General features: G+C 38.2%; 1 protein-coding gene across 1 annotated transcript; it reads left to right on the forward strand.

Moving 5' to 3' along the window:
• The first annotated feature begins 2539 nt into the window (after positions 1-2539).
• Positions 2540-4215, forward strand: LOC115895649 (testis-specific chromodomain protein Y 2-like). Its single transcript, XM_030926300.1, has one exon. It carries the CDS (start codon positions 2629-2631, stop codon positions 4168-4170), a length of 1542 nt encoding a protein of 513 aa, XP_030782160.1. The 5' UTR covers positions 2540-2628; the 3' UTR covers positions 4171-4215.
• Positions 4216-10971: the final 6756 nt, after the last annotated feature.

Genomic DNA, 10971 nt, shown 5'->3' on the forward strand with positions numbered 1-10971 from the left:
GAAACAGGTCAAAAAGCAAGATGGGCCTAGCTTCCAAAACATATATCTGTCTCCTATGCTGGATACTTCTTGCTTTCTTGTTCTCGGACCCCAGACTCCAAGTTCTTGAGTTTTGGGACTCAGACTTGCACTCATTGTTCCTCAGTTTGCAGGCAGCCTATTTTGAGCCTGTATGTAAGTAATTATAACCTCCCCTGCATACATATATATGTATATTTATATATGTCTATATACGTGTATGTATATAGATATATAAAGCGAAGGCAAATTAAACAGTTTGTAAGTATTTTCAAAAAGCATTACTTGAATAAATACTAAATCTGTAAACATTTTAAATAACTTAGCTTTTTTGATGTTGATATCATAAACAAACTTCATACAAAATTCCATATACATATGGAATATGTATATATATATATTTATTTATATATTTCACACTCTCTGTGTTGTTCCATGAACAGAATGAAAACATAGGCCACAGACACCAATGAAACAAAGTAGAACAGGAGGATAGCCTGACCATATATCCACATATGCACCAATAAGAAAACAAGGTAGAACCTGAAAATGCCTTTGCCATTTTTGCATAAAACATATCCACAGCTACACAGAGAAGGGAACAAGGACAAAGGAATCAAAGTCTTCTGTCATTCATGTAATTAGCAGACTTCAAGAAAATACACACTTCCCCCTTTGTGGACTTGATACACAGTAGGCTCCACTGGGTTGTGATGTAATACTTTTCTTTTCTATGTGGACATGTTTTGGAATGCGAGGCAAATATACATGAATTATCCATTCAGCTTCTGCTTTTCCTCAGCCCAGTGATCCAGACAAAACTTTTGTTTGGCCTCTCATTTTTCCCAGGCCAGACACTGAACTGAGCTGAGTAGTGCTCCTTCAAGAGAGTCCACAGATACCTCCAAATATTTCATACTTTCCAGTTCATAAAATATCCTGACCCAGCTGTATCGTTGGAAACTTAATTATTGTGGCCATGAGACATTACTTCAGCCTGTGATTGGTCACAGGCCAACGTCTCAGGCCAAGCTGACACTTCAACTCCTTCTTAGTTCACGGTCAAGTGGCAAGGCTGAGCTCAGTAGCTTCTGTAAGTCATCACTTCATGTCCCGATGAATCCAAGTACAAGGTTCAGGGTCCAGCTGAATAATGCTTACTCCAAGACACCATTCCTTGACTTCTCTGCCTTTAGAAACAGTAAATCCCAGCCTCATAGTAGGTCAACCACTGTGAAGAGTTTTTTACTTTCACTTTTAAAAGTTTTGCTTCAAACTCTTTGCATCCATTTCCTTAATTTTCTTGGTGGTGCCTCACAATTAGAGATTGCTACATTGTGGTGCACTAATGAGACTGCAAGGATTGAAGTCTGGGAATTGAGCTCTGGGATGCTTCATTCTTCCGAGACCAACTGACAAACTGGCCTCACACTGTGATGCACACCCATGGCAGCCGTCAACAATATAGTGGTCAGCAACACAGGCTGGAATGGGTCAGCCTAGAAACCTGAGGGACAACAACAAGCAGCCATAATTATGCATTTTGGAAGTTCAAAGGAGAGACAAAGAATCAAGGTGACAATTTCACGAAATACTTGTAAAAATTGCAAGAATTTAAGACAATAAATAAGCGCCCAACAGGTTCAACAAACTCTAAGTAACAGAAACTCAAAGAAACAAACTCAGAATTACCTGATAATTACTGTTGAGAACAAATACAAAGAGAATTTTGAGGATTTTCAAGAGAAGCAAGGGAAGTAGCTAGTCACGCAAAAGGGGCCTTCAAAAATAACCAGTGGACTTCTAATCTGTCTTATCTGTCTTCTTAGTCCCAGCTACTCGGGAGGACGAGGCGGGACATTGGTGGGAACCTGAGAGGCGGAGCTTGCAGTGAACCCAGATCCCACCACTGCACTCCACAGCCTGGGTGACAGAGCCAGATCCTGTCTCAAAGAAAAAAAAAAAAAAAGAAAGAAAGAAAAAAGAAATGTCTTATGGAGTACTTCAGGGTAGAAAGAACACACACTCAAAAGCCATACGAATAAGCAAATTTAAGGTAAAGATAAATACATGAAAAATTATCCAAGATGAAATAATTAACAATGTGCACCTCCACAATTTGTTCTCAACGTAACTTAAAACACTAATATATTTAATTTTAAAAAATCTATGACTAATTTTTGTTTTTGACATGCAAGGTATAATTTTGATAATTCAGTAAATGAAACAGTGCAGTTAAGTTACATGGGAGTAACGGTTTTGTATGTTACTAAATGTAAGCTAGTATAACTTTAAAATTGTTATAACATTAGAATATTCAATATAATCGTCATAGCAACCACAATTAAACAAAGAAACACAAAAGAGTAACTGGCAGGAAGCATGCTTTCTGTACTACAAAAGAAGATAGGGGCTGCGGATTTAACTACTCTTCTCTGAGGCTACTGAGCAAGCTATCATGTACCATGAGACAAAGCCTAAGCTGTTCCACTAGGGACTCATCCATACTCAGAACCTGGTGAAGCACTGGAGGCAGAAAGAAGTGGCGAGGTGGAGAGGCAACTGAAACAAAGTTGGCACAGCAACTGCTCCAACACTGTGTCTTTCTTCATGGCTTCCCAGGAGTTTGAGGTTGAAACAATTGTTGACAAAAGACAAGACAAAAATGGGAATACAGTGTATTTGGTTCGGTGGAAAGGTTATGACAAACAGGATGACACTTGGGAACCAGAACATCACCTCATGAACTGTCAAAAATGTATACATGATTTTAATAGACGACAGACTGAGAAACAGAAAAAACTAGAATGGACCAGGACAAGTAGAATTTGTTCAAACAATGCCAGAAGAAGAACTTCCAGATCTACCAAAGCGGACTATACTAAGAGCTCTCCTAAAATGCTAGTGACTGGCAAACAACACGGATCCAAAAGCAGCCAGTTATTTGCTGCCAGCAAGAACATTAGGAGAAAGGCAGCTTCACTTCTCACTGATGCAAAGGATATGGAGTTAGTAAATTCAACTCTCAAGACATTTGCACCTGACAGTCCTGTTGACAACAAGAAAACTGTGAGCGGCTTTCAGGAACTCAAGAAACTGGACCCTATTGCAGTAGATCAGCAGGACCTGGTGGACTTCAAGGTGACAGAAGGGAAACCAGTCAGGGACCCTTTGTCAGGTCCCAGTGCAGAACAGGCTGGAATAGAGGACAAGACCCTGCTACAGCCACTAATGTCTCAGATGTCTGGCTCAATTACTGCTTCCATGGCCACAGACTCAGCTCCCCAAAAAGCTATAGTGGTATTAATAGACCCACTACCAGCCACTGGAAAAACAGACACACGTACATCAGTTGCAAGAGTGAAAGGTGGCAAAAGACATGTTACTGATGATGGCAGAGACCAGTCTTTTGTCAAGAAAATGTACTTCACCATAAGGCTAACGGAGAGTGCCAGCACATACAGAGACATTGTAGTGAAGAAAGAGGATGGATTCACCCAGATATTGCTATCAACCAGATCGACAGAAAAAAATGCACTGAATACAGAAGTAATTAAAGAAATAGTGAATGCTCTGAATAGGGCTGCTGCAGATGACAGCAAGCTTGTGTTGTTCAGTGCAGCTGGAAGTGTCTTTTGCTGTGGTCTTGATTTTGGGTATTTTGTGAAGCACTTAAGGAATGAGAGAAACAGAGCAAGCTTTGAAGTGGTGAACACCATCAAGAACTTTGTGAACACTTTTATTCAGTTTAAAAAGCCTATTGTTGTATCAGTCAATGGCCCTGCCATTGGACTTGGTGCTTCCATGCTGCCACTTTGCGATCTAGTGTGGGCAACTGAAAAGGCGTGGTTCCAAACCCCTTATATGACCTTTGGACAGAGTCCAGATGCATGTTCTACTGTTACATTTCCAAAAATCATGGGTGAAGCATCTGCCAATGAAATGTTAATTGCTGGGCGAAAACTGACAGCACGGGAGGCGTGTGCCACGGGCCTGGTCTCTCAAGTGTTCTTGACTGGAACTTTCACCGAGGAGGTTATGATTCAAATTAGGAAGCTTTCCTTATATAATGCAATCGCGCTAGAAAAATGTAAGACCCTTGTTCGCTGTAATATTAAGATGGAGTTGGAAAAGGCCAATGAGAGAGTGTGAGGTGCTGAGGAAGATCTGGGGTTCAGCCCAAGGGGTAGACTCCATGGTAAAGTATGTTGAAAATAAAATTCATGAGTTTTAATTGTCAGTCTGTCTGCTCAGGACCCAAGAACTAAGCCGAATCAAATACATCATGAGGCGCAAGATGCCCGAATCCATCTTCATAGCACAAAACAATTTCACCCAAGGTGAAGGCTTGGAAGCAGATCTGGAAATGTCCAAGCTATGTCTTTAAATTATTATGGCAATTTTTAAGCGCTGTAACTTTAAAAGAATTAATAAAACATTTCCTTGAACTAATGTGATTATTTTATACACACGTAAGCCCAAGTGTAAAAGCAGACTGGTGGGTACTAGACTGTTCTTGCAAGCTCTAATTTGTATCTATGGCTACTATATATATAAGATCAGAATTGCATTTTATTAGATGTGGAGACAGACAATTCTGTAATACTGTTCATTTTACTTATTTTATATCCTAGAATGCAGAGTCTACTGGGGTAGGAGGCAGCCTCAGCTTCCCTCCCACAAAGAGAGACACAGAACTATCAGAGATGGTGCTCTTGACCTTTCAGTGGCACAAATGATTCAGAGACACAGAATTATGAGTTAAAAGGCTTATCTTTTAGAATAAGTATTTCCGAATCAGAATTCCCTGATCATCATTCTCCTAAACAGAACATATGATTGGAATATATGGTGAGAAATCACTTGGCTTTCTTTTCTTTTTAAATGTCTAATTCTTAACCAGTTAACAAAAGACAACTTTATCTCTCCAAAGTAAAACTTGTTGCACCCTATTAGTGAATTTTGGATTCTTTTTGGTGGAAATAGCCACTTTCTAATATTTGTAATGTGCACATTTAGGTTTCCTTAGACTATGTTATAGTTACACTAAAATTCTGGAGGCATTACTAAAGGCAGAAATTTCTTTCAAAATAAAGACAAGACCCCTACACTCTGTATGACATTTAACATTATCAGTTTCTGTTTTTATGTGCGCACAATTTTCTGGAACACCCTGGGTGTTCTGGGGCATAATTCAATGACCCTCTGGTCACTGGTAATGAATGCCACCTTTGTTACAGGATTTCTAGGATGTTACTTCACCAGCCAAGAATCCTTGGGAATGATGGTACATATCCACAAGTTTCTCTTGAGCCTGCTTTTCTAAATTTACACACCCATCTTGCAGGTCGCACTCAGCTCAACCTATGGGCTTGAGTTTCATTTCGCTATGGATGCACCAGGCACAGAAAGGAGGCAGGTGTACGAGTGAGTGATGGTTGACTCCAGTCACTGCACACAGCTAGACATGTTATCTGTGATGAGGCATGCAGGTCAGGTGTTGGTACAGGTGACAGCTCCCTGCAAATATGTAGGTGAATCAACCACACCACAAGCTTTCTCTCCTGCAGGTACTGAAGAATGCAGTGGCATCCAGAAACATAGAAATGACAGAAACTTCAGAGATAGAAAGATGTCATCACAGCCCTGGCTTGGGAAAGCTTTAGATATGATCTCTTTTAGAGGCAAAAATCCTGATTTCAATTTTATTTTTCCTCCTTTTTTTTTTTTTTTAAACGTATCCATGGGATAACAATGGCTTAAATCAGGGTTTTTAAAGGGTTCTCTCTCTCTTGCTAATGGAAATTAGGATGTGTTTTCTTCACTCTTTGACTGCTTTTTATCTATCATGACATGCTACAGTAGAAATGTCGATTGGCCCAACATCTTTCTGTTTTCTGTAGAGCTGTCTCTTTCTCAGAAGCAGGAAGATTTTGGCTTAGGTATAACAAAACACCTTCTCATGTAAGACCAAAAACATGGGCTAGATATTAGAAATGCTCTCTATATTTATCGATGTATCAGAAACCTTCCACAGGTCTTTATTTATTTAAGGTACTGTAATGAAAAAGAAACTTTCACTTTCCTGGCACCACATTCCTTTTGCATTTCCTATAGGGGAAGTAATGGACTTGGAGTGTTGCTTATTAAAATGGGAAAACTGATGATGACGTGACCAAAAGAGTCTCCAGACCAAGATCAGAAAAGCTGAGGCAACACAATTTGATTTTGATTGTGTCCACGGAGAATGTTTCTCTGATGTTTGGGATTTGTTTACTGTGGTGTTTTCTGATATGACTGCTAAGAAGGCATGAACAATTTTACAATATTTATAAAGATTTGGGTTGTTTCACAGTGCAAAAAGTTTGCACATAAGAAACTTCAAACAATATGCCTTCCCACCCTTAGAAACTATCTAAGTCTGCAACTGTATTGACAAAGAAAAACTACATAGTTATGGTGGATTATTGGTAAAAATTCAACAAGCAGAGAAACAGCCTGAAAAATCAGGCCACAGACACACATTTACGATACTGTGTAATCCTATGGCCCAAGCAAATATTTTTCTAAAAGCCCAACTTTTGTGTGTGTGTGTGTGTGTGCTTAAGACATGCCCACAGTTACTCAGATTAAAAAAAAAAAAAAAAAAAAAAAAAAAAAAAAAAAAAAAAAAAAGAGCCCCCATTAAAATGTTATGTCTTTTGTCTTTTGTGTAACCAGAGGACTTCCAGGAAATAGTGTCTCTGTTTTCTGAACATGTACACATTTTTCTCCAGTTTGTTACAAAGGGCATGGTATATTACTGAACATGCTTTAGACTACGAGACAAGTTTCTGGAAATTATCATGTTAGCCTCTGGTCACAGGCCAGTTTCCTGGGCCATGCTTTCACTTTAACTCTTGTGTGGCTCAAGGCCAAGTTCCTGAGCCAAGCTGAGTCATTACTTTAGCTATTAGTAGTTGCAGGCCCAAGGTCCCAGAAAAGATGAGTACTGCTTTCTTCAAGACTACTGAGTACATTTTCTTTCTTCCGAGTCCATCTATTTATGTTCATATCTATTGTTCTCTATTTATATTCATATCTGCAGCTTGTCCTCAGTTGTTTGTTTTCTTTTTCTGTTTGTTTGTTTGTTTATTTTTTAAATTTATTTCTCAAAAATAAGCAAAGCTCTGGGCCAGTGTCAAATGAAATCCAACAGATTTTCCTGCCATACTTACAAGGCTGAGGAGAAAGGACGCTGAGAGACACATTGGCAGTCTCCTCTACCCCTCCAGTGTTGGAAGTGTTGCCTCTGTCCTAACTGTTTTATTTAACAGAAGATCTGGTTGTCACATGGGAATGAAAGCATATCTAAATGAAGGTTTCCTGTCAAGAATACAGCACACTGTTATGTGAAGACCTTGAAACTAACTCCAGTTTCTGACAGCCAGATTTTTGACACCAAAATTTCCAGGCTTTTCTGTTTTTTTTTTTTTTTTTTTTTTTTTTTTTGTCATGTGTGGCTACTGGGTCTCTGATTTCTTAAGCAGTGTTGAGACCTGGAGATATAATCTTACTGCTAAAAGTCAGTAACAAGAAATGTAATTCAAATAGTTACTATTTTGCGGGTTTTTTCTTTTTTTTTCAAAATGTTAAGAATTCAAAATTGTAGTCTAAAAATTTTTGTTTAAGAAGGATCTTCTTGTCTGCCAGTGAGAGATATTTATGGCACTGTATGGAATGGCATACATTCCAATAAAATTTCTCTTTTGGGTGGTTATTTCTCTATAAAAAGCTCAGCACTGCTACATATATCTAAACAGTTTCTTTGTGAGACACATCCTATTTTTCTGCAGAGACACATACTGTGAGGACAGGCAATAGAGCCTAAACCTCCTTTTTCTGACTATTGACTATATACACCCAGGATTCAGCATTTTCATGAACATTTTAGACCTTAAAATGCATCCTAGTGAGATGAGGTTTTTCTCTGCAGGAGGCTTTGTGAGTACTTTGCACAAAACCATTGGTTATTTAACTGCTGTCTCTTCTATGTCTCTCTCAACAGGAGTAAAACCCTCTGCTCTATTTGTAAACAGAAAATTTCCACTTTCAATAATCAGAAAGAAGATGCCTTTGGGAGACATATTCTAGCTAACTGCCATCTTATGAAAGCCAGCCATACACGTTCTTCATCTAGCAGCACTGAAATTTAAACTAAAAGACAATTTTAGGTGTCAATGTCAGTGGTTCTTATTTCCTGGAATTTCAATGTTTTTCTACACTGTAGCAAGGGAAGCCAGCAAGTATATTGAATTTCTTTCTCTATACAATGTCTTCCTTGAATGCAAAGATTATAGAATCATTATTTTTTAGTTTCCAAGTTACTTGGGGAATCCTTTGGGTTCAGTAGGCTTAGGAAATCGGCAAAGATTCACCAGTGGAGACCAAAAGCCTGTGCAGGTAAACATTACTTGTCCTACTGTCTAGCTCCTCTGGAACTGTAGGTGAAGGTTTGGCTTGCATCCATGGGGACACCTACTTCAGTCCCCAGACTCAGAAAAGACAAGAGGAATACAAAAAGAAGAAAGATCTTCTCTATCTTTTTAATCAGTCAGGGCTACTTCAAAAAGGGAAAACACTATAGGAAGCCTATATAAGAATAATTATTTGGCCTGCAGGTTATGCCAATAATTAGTTTAACTATTAAATTATAGACTACTTTGCCATCAACTCAGCCAATTAAATTTGCTTTATATGGAAATGAACAAGGAAAAGAGAAAAACTAATTTCAAATCTTACATGGGCCATTATCTCTAATCTCATTAGTTGTCTTTAGAATTTGCCTGTGATTTAGACTATTCCTGTTAATTCCTGTGAGCCAATCAGAAATTTCCAGCTGCGGCTAAGTAGAAAACATAAAAAAGATTAATATTTTAAAGTATGTGACAATATCTTTTTTCTGGTCAATTATTCTACACATCTTGCCAAGTAATAAGAGTACATTGTGGACTCATAGTCAGAGGATGTTTGTTTTTGTGGAGATCAGAAAAAGGAAGCTAATCAAAGCCAAGCTCCATGTACCCACAGCTTCTCTGGCATAACTATAGCCCTCAGTTATCAGGACATGTCAGCAGCCTCAGAATTGGTAAGCTGTTTATTTCCTCAGCTCATCTCATTTTAACATATACATTTTGATAACCCCAATTTTTTTCTTCTCACTTAGAGAAAATCAAACTGCAAATGGTACTGCAAATGAAACTACTTGCAAAAACACCGTGTTTCTGGGAAACGTTATCCTCCCCACAGGCGGAGCTCCAGCTGTTTTATTTCCTTGCACTTCCCCTCTCCCTAGCAGGATGTAACTAGAAAGATCAATTCTTTCTTATGGCTGCTAGTTAAGTAGTTAGGGTTGGGCTCTCCATAGAAGCAGAGAAAAGTTAGGTACTTTGTAGGTCCTTGGTATAACTTCTAGAAACAAAGGGAGAGCTTACAAAAAAAAAAGGACTATACACACATATCAGTAAACTTGCACAAACCTTCAGCGCAGTCATATGAAGAAACGTAGTGTGACATAGACAGACCTTTGTGCTTTGTGCACAAAGATATGCTCGAAAAGAAACTGATTGAAAAACAGGAACAGCATGGAACCGTGCTCGTTTTTGGTATAAGCAACGGACTTCCAAAACATAGTCGCTTTTTTCGGGTGAGGGAAATACACGGCAGGCGACAATGAGTTTTCGTGGTCACTTTTCTGTACACGTTTTGGAATCAGAATTTTCATCTAATATTTCAGATTCTACATAACCACCTAATAAAATGGGATTTTCCTCCGTGTAGCACCTTATCAGCCCTTTGCCTACAACGTCTAGTTTCCAACTTTCTCTTCCATGTCTCTTTAATAGTTGTAAGGCACTATGTCCCATCTGTAAGCTGAAAATCTCCACTTTCAACATTCAAAGCAATCTGACCTTGAGAGACAAATTCGAAACTCAGGGCTGATGTTTTTATAAAAGCATGAAAGGCATTTATTTTTTTTTTTATTTTTGTTTTTTGAGGCACCTATTCTGTATCCAACGATATTAATATCTGCACAAGAAGAGGATTTTATGTTTCAAATTCAATACGTTTTATTCACAGTGATGCCACTGTTTTGTTAGGACTGTAGTAAAGGAAGCCAGGGATAGTATAAAGATTCAAACTCTATTACAAAGACTCTTGCTTGAGTCTACTACTATATAGTCTCTCTTAAGCTTTCCAGGCACCTGTAAGTTTTTTGGGTTGAATGGGCTTTGAAGATAATTAAGGAATCGCCAGTGGAGAGTTAGGGACTTACATAGACAAAGAGGATTATTCCTGCCAGTTAGCTTCCCAGAAACATAGACGGACTTACGATGGCATCCCTGACGGGCCTCTGTATTTCTCACCTGACACAAAGGAGATGGGAGATAAGAAATAACAAGGAGGACACTTTTTATCATTTCCCCACCCAGTGCCAATTTGACATAAATAAATAAATAAATAAATAAATAAATAAATAAATAAATAAATAAATAAATAAATAAATAAAATTAATATAATAAATATAATATCTTTCCCACTTTTTGTTTGGTAACAAAGCACCTTCAGTCTGTCCTTTTCTCCAGTGCATTCTGAAACACTGGGATTTCTTTGCCTTCGAGACTCCAAGAAAAAAATTTCGCTTATATTATACTGCACAAAGCAGTGAAATTACACCAGCTCTAACACAAAAACACCTGGTCTTCTGAGATAAAATTTTATCTTAATAGTATCTAATTATCAGTTCTTTTCTTCAGATGAAAGAGCCATTGCACAAGTTTCTCATGTACAAGTTTTCTTTACCTTGGAAAATAACCCAGACCTTTGTAAGCACTGTAAAATTGATTCTGGCCTTTTGACAGTCATGTTAAGCAAATTACTACATGATCTCAGAGGTATTAATGTAAAGACTTA

The sequence above is a fragment of the Rhinopithecus roxellana genome, chromosome 22, assembly GCF_007565055.1.
Source record: "Rhinopithecus roxellana isolate Shanxi Qingling chromosome 22, ASM756505v1, whole genome shotgun sequence".
NCBI lineage: Eukaryota > Metazoa > Chordata > Mammalia > Primates > Cercopithecidae > Rhinopithecus > Rhinopithecus roxellana.

Coding starts and splice junctions, on each gene's coding strand:
- LOC115895649 (XM_030926300.1), top strand. CDS start 2,629: ATGGCTTCCCAGGAGTTTGAGGTTGAAACAATTGTTGACAAAAGACAA.